The sequence below is a fragment of the Fusarium oxysporum genome, chromosome 6, assembly GCF_000149955.1.
Source record: "Fusarium oxysporum f. sp. lycopersici 4287 chromosome 6, whole genome shotgun sequence".
Lineage (NCBI taxonomy): Eukaryota > Fungi > Ascomycota > Sordariomycetes > Hypocreales > Nectriaceae > Fusarium > Fusarium oxysporum.
This window is the reverse complement of record NC_030991.1, coordinates 283,146-296,560: the sequence shown is the minus strand read 5'-3', so window position 1 is coordinate 296,560 and position 13,415 is coordinate 283,146. Positions and strand designations below refer to the sequence as shown.

Genomic DNA, 13,415 nt, shown 5'->3' with positions numbered 1-13,415 from the left:
GTGCTTCTAACTTCATCAACCAACACAAAGAGCTCAAGACGCGGTTATTTCGTAGGTATGACTACCAGAAGGCTAAATGAGAAGACCTAACCGAGATTCGAAAGCGGTTTAAGCTCCTGGAAATTACAATCACGAAATATGGTCTCGACGTGGCTGATAGCTACGATTTTGATGAAGCTGGCTTTCTAATGGGCATGATTGCAAGCGGAATGGCCGTCATAAGCTCAGAAAGGCGTGCAAGGCCAAAATAAGTGCAGCCTGGAAACAGGGAATCGTCAAGAAGTGGTGGCCAAAGAGGGTCGGCACGACCGAGGGGAAGGCGCAGTGGAGGATGCGACAAGACAGAGCATAGCACAAGGACATGTCAAATAGTTGTTGCAATACCCGGAGAAACAATACAGCAGTTGAGTTTAATTGATTAGAGAGTTTTTTGTGCTTTTCCGGCGATTTCCGTTTTGAAGGTTGAGATTTTTTGTGACACATGCTTGTCTGACATAAGCTTATCATGTACGTTACTTCGTATGTCTAATAATATGCCTATCAAGAGGCAAGGTCAATTGTGAGTTTATATATCCGGTTCAGTAGCCAAGGCATTATGTAGATTAGGGTTAACAGCTGTGTTAAGTAAGCTGAATATATCTACCCTACCGCCGCTCCATCGGTTAGCTGTGTTACCTTCGATGATAGCTTATCATTTTCCTTTTTTAACGCCAAGATACGGTGTGTCGCTGCGTCCAAAACTTCACCTCTGCTAAGGACGTACCCTACATCTGTTGCACTGACTCCTCTCAGATCCTCATCATTCGTGCGTGACGCTTGCAAGACGGCAAGCAAATTCTCAAAGCGCTGTTTCAAGCGTGTGCGGTACTGCTTCTCGACCTCGTTGTGGCACTCACGAGCCTGCAAGGAATGAACTTGCTCCTTGCGAGGTCTCTTGGACTTGCGGGATGCTGAACGGAGTTTGAAGTCGGCGAATCCTCTACCACTTTTTTCGTTCTTAATGTTATCAATGTCGTTATCGCCGTCGGAGCTACCGTTGCTGTGGCCCCCTGCTGATGGAACCTGGTCAGTCGTGACTGATATGCTATGTATTGGCTGTTTGTCCATGCTCTCTGTGCTTATTGCAGATCCAGACTGAGACGGGTGTGCGCTGATGACATCGTGGGGGCTGTTGGGTTGGGAGAGGAGGTTTAGGGTGTACTGATCGGAGGAAGAGTAGGCCGACGTGGGCTGAGGTGATGAGAAGAATTGATTGAAGTAGTCGAGAGCCGGCATTTCATAGGGAGTACCTACAACACAAGCTCATGTAATTCATCAGTACAGACAAAACATCGATCATGCTGGGGCGTACTCCGTACCTGAATCCAGAGTCTGGTTCAAGAAAAGCTATGAGTTTGAGTTTGGCCTTAGTGATTAACGAAACAAGGAATTTCGGATGACACCAGAGTGAATCAATGAGTTTAACAAGCGAGGGTGGAAACAGAACGACCGTTATGCAGCTGCCCTCAGTCGTACTGTTGAAAGCGTCGACTTACCTCGTACCGTTTATCTTCTTGATCCCAACCAGGCAGAGCAAGCCCGGTGGCGTAGTCATAGATAGCCATTCTGGGGTCGAGCGCAGTTTTCTAGAGAGAACTCAGATGGGTATTATACAATGGGATATAGAAACCAAGTGTGCGTGTAGAGGCCAAAGTTGGCCGGTGTTTCAGCAATATATATTTTACGGGAGCACGTCGCTTGGTCCCGCCACCCCATTGGCAATGTCAACCCCGGCCGTACCCGCAAGCTGCTTTGGAGTCGGCCGAGCGAGTGTACGTTATCAACAGTACACACTCAACGCACACATCAGAAGCGCCTCAATATTAGCCGTAGTAGCCATCTAGAAGCTATGGCAAAGACAGAATGCTACCACAGCAGGAGCTGGATCTCGATGAGTACGGTCTCGACCCATCCAGATTGTCATTCATACAGTTGCAGATGCATGCCTCGAGGGAATGGCTTGGTAGAGAGATCAATGGGTCTGGATTGGTTCGAATGCTTCAAGTTGCAAACGATACTTCGCGCCGACACCGGATCAGCAAGATGGTTATTTCTCATATGTGAGATGCAAGCACTTTGGATTAACGCGGCAAACCCCTCAAACTCTGGCCCCAATGTTTCAAGGGAGGGTAAGAGAAGATGGGAGCGTCTACATCTGACCAACAGGGCTTAATCTAACTTACTGTTTCCATGGCTTGCTTAACTTGTCGGGGATTGCGGGGATTATTACCTCTGAGAGTACGGAGTAATTGCAGGGTAATAGAGTTCTGGGCCTGTGCGCTGGTGACATCAGGGTTAAGTCATCTGGGGTTTTGAATATGATTTGTCGATTGGAGTGATCACTGATGAATATTATTGGCTACTCCGTGCTTCTGGTGACGTGTCTAGTCCCCACGTAAAAGGACAATATCCGCATTGCCGTCCATATCTTTACCATAACTAAATATCGGTCGCAATTCTGATTCGTTGTCTGTGACAAGATGCCCTCAAAGTTTATAGTCGACACTGACCAACTGCCAGGGCGTGCGGTTGTTGTACCAGTCTACGCTTTATTTATCCCCAAGTCCTGTACGCTGACTGCATCGCTCGTCAAATTTCCCCAGTTCCGCTCCAGCATCTATAGCGGTACCCTTAGCTCAGCCTGGCTGATCAGCCTCTGGGCTCTTAAAAGTAACCCCCTTGTGGGCTGCAAGCACAGCAGGGAAGTTTTGTGGCTCGTTTGTTACAACACCCTCTTAACCCTCTGGAATTCAGGGCTCCTGACCCACCATGATCCTTCTTTGCACACCATCGACTGCTAGTAAGAAGGTGACAAGTGGAAGATATGATTGGCGGTGTTTCCAAAACCATCTCAAAAAGCCTGCGCAAAAAGAAAAAGTCAGAGTGGTCACACTTGCTCGTCACCTGTAAGGCCACCCTGTCTTGCTGTTCATGCGGAAAGGAAAGGGACGTTTTTGATTCAAGATAGATGCATTAACCATTCTCTATTCTACAGAATGCTTCTGGTTGAGGCAAACTAAACAGCCGAATCTGAGTCGAACAGTGACAATTAGCGCACCCAACTATCATGTTATATCCTTGACACATTTCTCACTTGGAGCCCAAAGTTAAGACACCCCAATGTCCAATTTGGCGGAAAAATGATTCTAAAGATCGAAACGGGACATAATAGAGTAGTCTTAAAATGACAGACTCGCTTGATTAAACAGGTTAAATACTAAGAATAAGAAGCCTACTAGTCTACATGCAGGTTGCGCCATGATCACAATCATTCCTTTGCACTTTTGACGTCCAACTTGAATGAAATTCCATAGGCTCAATTTCTCTAGGCAAACGCCACATAAAAGATTGTAGCAGTTCTTAGATTATTTCGTCTCCAATACGACCCTCTGCGGGTAGCTCAGTAATACCTTGGAGCGAAATGTTCCGGAAGGACTCTGCAATGTCCACTGGTGTATCACCATAGCTGCTATTATTATTCTGACAAGGACGTATCGTGCTTATACCATGTGTCACGATCGGAGATCTACAGAAAGTCAAGCTATTCGCAATTCGTTGTGCTTCATTTGCAACATATTGCTGACGAGTAAGGAATAGATGGGGCAGACTGTGATGCATGGCCGTTCACCATGCCACCTTACAATGTAACAGTTGCTGAAACGCATCGGCATATGCCGTGAGAGAAAGTGGTGGGGAAGAAAAGGTTGACGGTAGAATGTGGTTTCTTTTTGGGGTGTCGCGGAAGTTTCACGCTACGTACACACGAGAAATGTCGATATTACCAAAGGCCGTCACCTGCCAAATATGTAGCACAAGCAACCATCTTTCACTTGGAGTAACTTCACTCTTTGAACAACTATGTGGCACACTTGAGTTATTCCTCCTTGCTTGTGGATGGACCCCTCTGGAAATCAGAAAGTTGGTGGTTTATCTATCGACCGTTCTAGACAATCGCAAAGACAAGGGTGCGTTATGTGCAATGGGCAAAGGTGACCAAGCCCTATTAACCAACATACAGAGCCCAGATCTCGGATAGTACAGGCAGAGGCTGTACATAAACCAAACCAGTAACATGAGTTACCAGTAATTAGGGAATGCCGGCCAATCTAAGCAATAAGCTGATTGCAGGCAGTCCATATGGCCTGATCTGTTTTAAATTACCAGCTGTTGTTGATGCATGACAGAAGCCCCTCTACGATGCAAAGACGCGGATTCTTTTTTTTTTTTTTTTTTTTTTTTTTTTAGAACACAGAGGATCATCTGATAAATCTAAACTTTGTGGAACCGAGCTTAAAGTTAGGGTAGTGATGCTTAGGCCTATAAAAGATTTTCTTTTCTCTGTCTCTTTTACCCACAATTTGCGTGGCGTGACGAATCTTACAAGCAAAGTGGGATTGTCTCGCGACCACATATTTTACTTCGTATTGCTCGTCTCTAGGTTGATAGGAGCATGAGCGTATTCGCATGGAAACGCGTATCATGAAAGCAGACTTGCACTCATAGCATCAAATGCTTCGCATAATAAGTATATAAATTTGATTTACACATCTATGTCAGTCTCAAAACATATTTCTGTATTCCGGTAGATGCCCTTATCTAATATTCTTAGCATAATTGCCCTGGCTGGCACGCCTCATTACAAAGAGCACAACACAAGTCGATACGATAACACGTCCAGAATGCCACCCACCAACCAGAAATCGTACCGCTATGTCATAATCGTCAAGATTGAAGATAGTGATCTGACCTACAAAGGCAGATCATTAAGCACCTGGTATGAACAAAGCCGGCGGGAAGCAGTGCGGCAATCGTCGAGCACACATCAATTTCATAACCGGCATAGCAGTCGTAGTGCCCACCAAATTAGTTACGAGAGAGCAGTCGATGCGAGCTCCTCGACTCCTAATATTTAATTCCTACGAGCGTTGTATGGGAAAAGATACAAACAACGGAAGTAGTCAGAGTGGCCGAAACACTGGACCAGAGCCAGTGTTGCTAATAATAATAAACAATATCATATTGCCAATATGGACCCCTTCGCAATATTATTGTATTGTCAAGGGGTTCATATTATATTACCAAACATAACCGTGACTCATATTGTATTTATTGCCAAGAACCCAATATTGCAGACTTTTGATCTCTGCTTTGAGCATTTGAGTTGTATTCCTCTCTTTCTTTAGTATTCCTTGGGTTAACTTAAGACGATTATCCCTAGTGAGCTCTTGAAAGGTTTCCCGTAGTAAACCTTTCTTCGATTTTTTTCCACAACTCGTCTGTCGTTGTTGTAGATTTAAACTGTCTACTAATCACCTCGTCTTGAAATAAACCGACGTCTGGGACCGAAAAATAAAGTATTTTCCCTTGTCACAGGGAGTATATATTATCGTATTATGATCATGGTCTGCTCATCATGGTGTATAATAGGCTTGGACCATTGGCTTAGGGAAATTGGTTTTTACAAATGCAGGATTACCTGACCTTCATGTTGATAGATGCGGATATCAATCCGGTTTTGGCCCGAATATCGAAAGACATCTCTCTAATTACCGATTTTTCAAAACGCCACAACTATCGCGTTACCCCTTTCCTATAATGTATCAAACGGGGAAGGATTTATAACTACGCTTTGGTTTATTCACCGAGCCTAGTTCAGCTAGATTTAGGCTTGGAACGACTCAATATATTCTACCTTCTCCCTAACATGCACCACATTTTCTCCGTATAAAGATTTCAATGAACTATGTCGCACTTCATCTGGGACTTGGTGTTAGAACACTATCATAGTCGGTATTTTAGTAAAATGATCAAGAATCAAGATATAGTGTTTTAGAACGTTACTCTCCAGCAGATCAAGAAGCCTAGGAACCTTGGGTGCTTCTGGGTCCCCTCCATATTCTTTCCAAGCGTCGGTCAGTCATCTGCGTGTTCTATCATGATATCGCAAGTGCCTCATTGCTTCATGCCAAGCTTGAATGATCGCCGACCCGCTTCGTTCTCGACAGACATACAATGGACAATGTAAGCAAGTAGATATTTTAACCACAAGTGTATACCGCCTCCGAGTCTCTGGCTTAAATTGGAAATGAGAAGGCTTGGCCTTGTCTTTGTCAAGCTCTCTGGGGTTAACTTGAAATAGAGCATTCCTGGAAATAGTATCGGGTGCGATGACGGCTTTGGCGTGGCTGACCATCCGGTCGAATGCGATATGTATGAACCGAAGTTGAGCATCGTCCGACTCGTCCGGATTGTTCGGATTCACTTCATATTTCAGAGCGATCATGTCCCTTGGGAAGTCCTTATTCCCACCAAAGTCCTTTAAGTGAAGAGCAGAACCAAGTCGACGCAGCCACGGGTCTGGCGCAGTAAAGTCGTTCCCCGCGTCAATACGCCCTGCTTGTCGACTCCGAATATCTATCATGGAGTTGGCACGCGGAGAGCGCTGATGGTGGCACTATTGTGAGATGTATCTCCTGCTGTTAGCCCTTGAGGGGGATGCAAATGAAGTCGAGGTATTTCGGCTTTTAATGTAATCTCCTTCGCATCTTCGACTGGTCCAATGACTTATTGTAAACTCTTAATTCCTTCTCTACTTTGGTCGATGACTTGGCTTCTTGGGATGACGATGTCGAGGAGGACGATGCAGTGCGCATAGAAGGCCAGCTTGAACAGTGTGTCGGAGCCGGTGCCTTCTCGCATTCTGATAACCGACAGGAATCGGAGCAGTAAGTTTCTCCCTCTGTTTGAGTGCCGCAACTGAGGCATGGATCATACAACCATTCTTGGCCTGACGGCATATTGAAGAGTGCCGGAAAGTTTGGCGTTTTTGGGGAGTAAGAGAGCGACGGTAGGGCTGGCACATTTTGTAATACAGAGCTCGAAGCGTTGTGGAGCAGAAGTTGCTCTATCTAGCCACTGATGCAAGAGTTAATGTGCAACAATCGCCTCTTCAGTCAACTCCCCACCCTCTCCCCAACTTATAAACTATGTTCTACATATGCACCTGCTCTTTTTGGATCCTCGCCACCCACGTCCCAATGTTCATCATATATCCTGATCAATTTGTTCCCACTGATTGACTGACTTAGATACACAGAATCTCTTCTAAGCGCAGTAGTTGACCCATTAATAATAGCAGAGCGCTGCTCAGATCATTCCTTGCAAATACAAACCACCAGGTTGGATGCAATAATGCCCTTTGCTATCGCTTAACGGTGGCCAAATTGCTGGAAGAATTGATGGTTCCCCCTCAACTTCAGGGTTAAGTTTCAAGATTAAAGTTAAACTTTAATGTCCTAAAACTCAAATCGTAGGACTGTCATCTAGGACTCTGGGACTCAAGTCCTAGAAAGAATCTGTCGAAGATATAAGGCCTCAAAAGTCCTTCAATTGCAAGGAGTCAATAATAACGATAATAACAATCAATTGCTAACTGCACTCAGCATCCCTGCGTAATCCAACAACACAAATACCGGCAAGTGGTTGACCAGGCACCTAACAGACAAATAGGTAGGATCTGCTAACATAGTAGAGTGACCTGCGCTGAGACCAGGCTAGCGAGGTATATTCTGATATTATATCTTGTTCTGTCAGTATGTCGACACACCCTTATGCGCGGATGAGTCCAGCATTAGGTTACTGGTCACAGGTGAAGTACCTCAACATCCTGCATGACTTAGTACCGAGTTTAAACAAGATGCAATGCATAGAATTAAAATTATTTCGCCGCTGGGGGGGCGGTCTAGACCCAAAGTACAGTGTGATAATTACACTGTTTACAGTCCGGACGATTTGACCCTGATGCTCAGAGCCCCACAGCTTCTTATGCCGAAGAGTCCAGCCAGTGGTAACCCTTCAGTGACGCGCCAAGTTCTCAAGTGTTTGACGTCCTATCTTCCATAGCTAAGCCTCTTCGGCTGATTCTCGCTTGCATGCTTTCAAGTGATTCATGCGGAGGATCCTGAAGGTCCCCATTATACAAAATATCTCTCTGCAGTGACTGTCTTGAGTATCTTGCTCAGCGTCGACAGCGGTAAGATCAGTCTCCATGTCTTGATCTTGCGACCACCCTTTCATGTATTTTTAAAAGGATTCCTCTGCACTATTCCACTAATAGGGCACCTTCCTGTGTACTGGTGAGGTCCGAAGAAAGGTGGACTCGCTCTTTGTCCACTGGCCAGAGCTGTTTCCAGACCATCGTCGGTAATCTATCCTCTCCAGGATCTTTCTACGGTTTGGGTCCCATAAACTCCTGTTCTACATTCCTATTTGCAACTCCGTGACGTGCGGTTACTGGAAAGCATCGCCTTAACTCCATATTCATAGCGGTACGAGACGTTATAGATCAACTCTAACTTAACCAGAAATCATAAATAACTCTTCACGTGGTTTCTTATCCCTTATTTCTAATATTAACAGACAGAGGTAGCTATTAACGTCAAAACTGCCAGTATGAGCCCCAAGCAACCTCATCCGCTTGGTGTTCTCGCGGTCCCTCGTAGACGGATAACCCTCGTCCATATTCAGTGAAGGATAACGGTAGAACTGACTGAGTAAAGCCCATCGAATCAGGCGGCATAGTAGTCGTTTTAAATGGTCCTAAACCCATCATATCAAACATGACGCCTGTAACCTCCGAGGTGCCAGATTCCGGCTGAGAAGAGATTCTCGGGGTTAACAGGAAACTACCTCCATTTAGACTCTGCGTATCCAACTCTTCGGCGCCGCTAGCACCACTTGGGCTTCCATGGCAGGGGCTCAGAGAATTACCATAGGTATCAAAGGCAGTAGAGCAAGCGACTAGCCTATTCACACACTTCTGCGCCTCATTCGCGATGTATTTCTGGATGAGAACGCAATTGTATTCTGTATGCCGCAGTAATTGGGTCTTTAGGTGGTAAGTTTCGGCGGTTAGATAGTCGAGACACGTCATGAGATACCGATTCTGGTCCTCCATAGCTTCTTCTTGAGAAGCGAGTGCTAAGGCTTCATCACGCTTGCGGAGACGACACTTATTCGCCGCAATGCGATTACGTTCGAGCACTCGGCGCCGGCGAGGATCCTTGGGAAGATTATCATCATCAAACTCCTCCTGTTGATCCACTACCTTCTGCTCTTTTGGCTGCTTCTTAGGTTTTCGGCCCCTTTTCCTTGGCTTGGGTGACTCTACAGCCTGCCCAAAGACACTGGACTCGAAAAGTGCCTCATTTTCTTGTGATTGTCTTCGGTTGTGGGCCCGCCGGTTTAACTTCTTGTCTCCCATAACGGGTGGTAGTATATTTTGCAGTATTTCGCTACCTCCAAGGTTCTTGAATTGCGCGGGCTGAGTCGGCAATGTGTTGTAGGTGGACCCGACACCCACTTCCATCAGGACCGGCGAGGCATCAATTGCCCCCTTAAAGAATGAGCTAGCGCCTATTTAGCTTGGCGTTGGCCGATATGTTATATGGTTTCGAGACATTGAGGAAGCGGTACTCATCATGCAGGATGGTGGGATCATCAGTACGGTGTGGTGGCGATAACTTCTGGGTGAGAACAAAAGGCAAGCTCTCCCAGCAGTGAAGAACAGGACTATAAGAAGATCATATAAAGTGATCTAGGTCCGTGGATTGTAAATACCAGCACCGTTAATAAGCTGCGATGAGAGGTCTTCAAAGGCCGAGGTTGACATCCTGGATATGGCAGAAGAGCGAATTCAAGTAGAGTTGCCCAAGTAGGCGGGCCAAACGACATGAGTACGGCACGGGAGGACCGAGGAGGATGCGAGTATTAAATATAGCAGTGTTCACAAGCAACTAACAGACCGGATCGCGGTGCCGGAAGCATATCTGTACCTAGCGAGTAACATAGCATCAGCGGAGACTAAGCTTAGGACAACCAGGCCATGAGCAAAAAACAGACTTTTCCCGTGGGAGCGGGATGTTCAAACGCCCATGTCGTTGAGCCTCGAGGGGGCAGGCAATTTCACTGGGCCAATAGAACACATAGAGTCATGCATGTAGAAATGCTCGACTCGCTTGAAGCTCTTAGAGCTATGATATGCAGCGGCCTGGACGGGCACCTCGTTGCAAAGTGGGAGATTGGTTGGCGGTTTACGGTATGCGGCATGTGATTGTGCTTGGACTTTTGGAGATGAGGGCTCTGCATCGACGATAACCGGACACACCAGCTCGCCGGAAGGGCGCCGAGTAGGGGGCCAGATGAGGATACGGCCGGGAGCATCTTATCCGGAGTTCTCATCCGACGTGTAATGCGGGGAATTAGAGGGGTACCATATTGTTGAATGTTGGAGGGTTCACCCTCAACTTCAGGATTAAGGTTCAGGATTAAAGTTTGACGCCCTAAACTTAGATCGTAGGACTTTCACCTAGGACTTTCTAGGACTCAAGTCCTAGAAGGAACCAGTCAAAGATATAAGATCTCAATGGTCCTTCGATTGCGAAAGGATCAAGAAATATACACAATTCACCTTAATATCTGACACATATGCTCGTCACAAGAACTAGCGCCAGGTCCTCACAGCCATCTGCATCATATTTTCACTCGATCTCCTAACGCCACGTAAACTCTGTGTTAGAGCCATGGAGAGCGTCGGACGTCTGCTATGTGGTAGTTGATGACCGGTGGGTGCTCTTGCCGGTAGCTCTTGAGGCTCCGCAGACACTGTTGATCGTCAATTTGTCGGCTTCAGTCAGAGGTGACATGGCGCAGAAGATCGCGCCGTGGATAATTCAAAGTCTGCCTAAGCTAGTTGTGCGTTTCTTAATGAAATCTGTTTTGATTGGTGGTCACTGCGTATGAACCCTATGTCACCGACATCATAAGTGCGTTTTCTATATGTTGAATCCCAGCCCAGGCGAACCGTCGTATTGCAATTAATAAATAGTGAGAATGAGATGTTTGGGACCAGCAGCCACAAAAGAACTCAATGGGCTTCAACCGTTCATTGCATCTACCCCCGCGTTGTTTTGAGTCGACGGAGCACGCCACGAACACGCGTCCACCAGTGACAGCGACAACATCTGAGCAGCAGTACAACCCACGGAAGTGTGACGGCGGAACCTAAACATTCGAGCGTCGCAAAGATTTCCCACTTTTACTGGTGTAGTGAATTCTTTTGGCGTCATCGTCATTCTCCGCTTCCGCGCCAAATCCTGCGCCTGGACACTGTATACTGCTCTCACTAAGTGAAGAGAAGGCATTTTAAGTCAAGCTACAGCTGTCGATTAGGCAAGCGATGCATCTCTGATGTGCTATACCGAGTACGGCTTAGAGGCCATGGCGAAGCGGCTCGAAACTCTCCGACCGGTCTGCAACCGTACCGCAGGATGTGTTTGCCAGCAGTATCCATAATATCCGGCAGTCGTTGGCATGTGAATATAACTGATTGCCAAGTTGAAGAGGGGCTTTTCACTATAAAAGAATACCTTTCAGAAAGTACCATTTAAGATGTCACTCTATCGCTTTTACGACATAGCTACTCCTCTCTTTTTTCAATGCCGATTGCAATTGGCCATTATTGACACAACGCCACGCCCAGGCTGTTGGGATCTCAACCTTCCCTTTCTCGCCAACGGCCGCACACACCATAGCCACCCTCGAGGCCAGGGCGAATTCCAACTCATGAAACCGGACCTTTCAATTACACCTGAAATTGAGCAGCCTGGATGTATCTAGACCTCCTCCCCTCCTATCCACCGCGAATCAATGGATTTGTCCTGCTCCCCAACACCCGCTAGGGATATTTCCACCCTATTTGATTACGATGAAGAAACTTACCTGGTCGAACCGTCAGCAGAGCACGCTTGGCTGCTCCAATTGCTGAAAGACAAGTTCTTGGTGGCACGGGACGATGGCCTGGAACGCCGTCTGAATCTCAAGTCGGGCGACTCGTACAACGCCTTGCCTGTCGACAATGATAACCCGGCTGATATGTCAACGGGGGGTTCTCCAGTATTAGGAGAGTTCCACGAGCGCGCTGACGATGACACTGCTATCAACGCCCAGCCGTGGATGAATGTCGACTATCTTGCTCATGACTGGAAGGAGGAAGACATCTGGTCATCATGGAAATATATTACCAGCCGCCGAGGAGAGCTCCCTAATAGCGCTCGTTTGGAGAATGCATGCTGGAGAACATGGACAAAATGCAAAAACAACTTGAAGACTGTATCTCCTAAAATGCTCAACTGGTAGGGACATGATGGAATTAGGCACGAATATCAAGCTAACTTTGTGCAGGCTGAAAGATAATGATGTGAGTTGGCTATATGGGCCCCTTCAGCCAGGTGCTAGCAAGATCTACTGCACACAGACTGGGCCTTCCGGTACCTCGTTGTTCCGGCCCAACTCACTAGTAAACATTAACCGGAAGCCTATCCTTAAGAAAAGTAGCGTATCAGATATCGTGCTACAGAGGCCATTGTCAATGTCACCCTTACTCCAGCAGGCAACACCAGTGGCCCAAGCGAGGCAGAAAGGCAGTTGGCGATTAAAAGAACTTTCCTTTGATCGTGCAGCGACGACGGATCACGCCGTGTTCCCCTTCCCTTCGACGCCAATGAGCCGTGATACCTCTAGTATGCTACCATCATCAGCATCCACTAGGATCTCATCGCCAGGTGTTGAGCGGAAACACATCCACTTCAATTATAAAGTCGAGCAATGTATCGCCGTCGAGGTTAAGGGCGACGACGACGGCGGCGATATCAGTACCGACACCCATTCCGAAGACGGAATCATGATGAAGCTGGACAGGCCACGAAAGCCGGCGAAGGAGGGCAACTTATTACTCTCTGATGGAATAACGATCACTATGCTTCCGTCAACAACACTAAAAGATCGAGAACATATACTAGAAGTCCCAGGAACAGCCACACACCATACCTCTAGCGCCTTACACAGCCATCCCGTTTCGCCATTCTCACCACAAGAGACAGCACGTCTACCTAAAGCGCTGGGTAGGTTCTCTCAGGATTTAGTGGACGCCGATACAGACTCAGCATGGTACAGCTCTGGGAGTTTTGAAGAACATGATCCGTACCACTTTACTTCTACAGACAGCTTGACCGCCGAGCCAGCTGGCATGCGTCGCACACCGTCTGGCATGTTTATGCCCTATGAGGAGGCGGTCACATCTTCAAACAAAGGGTTGTTTTGCCGCATTATTGATACTGTTAATACAGCCAGGGACATGGCCTATGTTATTTGGAATAGTGACTGGAGATGAAGCTTTGAAACAATGGGCATTTTACGACTTAAAATGACGACTGCCTTTCTTCCCTTGCCTGTCCAGCTCGCCATTTCGAGTGTACCTGCTGCGGTGTCAGTTCCAAACCATCAGGGCATCGTACTGTATATCTCTGTGGGAGCACTGA

The 13,415-nt window shown here is 46.9% G+C and overlaps 3 protein-coding genes across 3 annotated transcripts; 1 reads left to right on the top strand and 2 right to left on the bottom strand.

The window, feature by feature from the left end:
* Positions 1 to 639: 639 nt before the first annotated feature.
* On the bottom strand, positions 640 to 1,604 carry FOXG_06997 (uncharacterized protein; the record flags this gene model as incomplete). Its single annotated transcript, XM_018385633.1, has 3 exons — positions 640 to 1,289; positions 1,359 to 1,386; positions 1,536 to 1,604. 3 exons carry the CDS (start codon positions 1,602 to 1,604, stop codon positions 640 to 642), a joined length of 747 nt encoding a protein of 248 aa, XP_018244255.1.
* Positions 1,605 to 8,476: 6,872 nt separating this feature from the next.
* FOXG_06996 (uncharacterized protein) lies at positions 8,477 to 9,406 on the bottom strand (the record flags this gene model as incomplete). The annotated part of the gene is made up of 1 exon (XM_018385632.1): positions 8,477 to 9,406. The coding sequence occupies one exon, from the start codon at positions 9,404 to 9,406 to the stop codon at positions 8,477 to 8,479; it is 930 nt and encodes a 309-aa protein (XP_018244254.1).
* Positions 9,407 to 11,745: 2,339 nt separating this feature from the next.
* FOXG_06995 (uncharacterized protein) lies at positions 11,746 to 13,267 on the top strand (the record flags this gene model as incomplete). Its single annotated transcript, XM_018385631.1, has 2 exons — positions 11,746 to 12,230; positions 12,280 to 13,267. The coding sequence occupies 2 exons, from the start codon at positions 11,746 to 11,748 to the stop codon at positions 13,265 to 13,267; spliced, it is 1,473 nt and encodes a 490-aa protein (XP_018244253.1).
* Between the last annotated feature and the right edge of the window lie 148 nt (positions 13,268 to 13,415).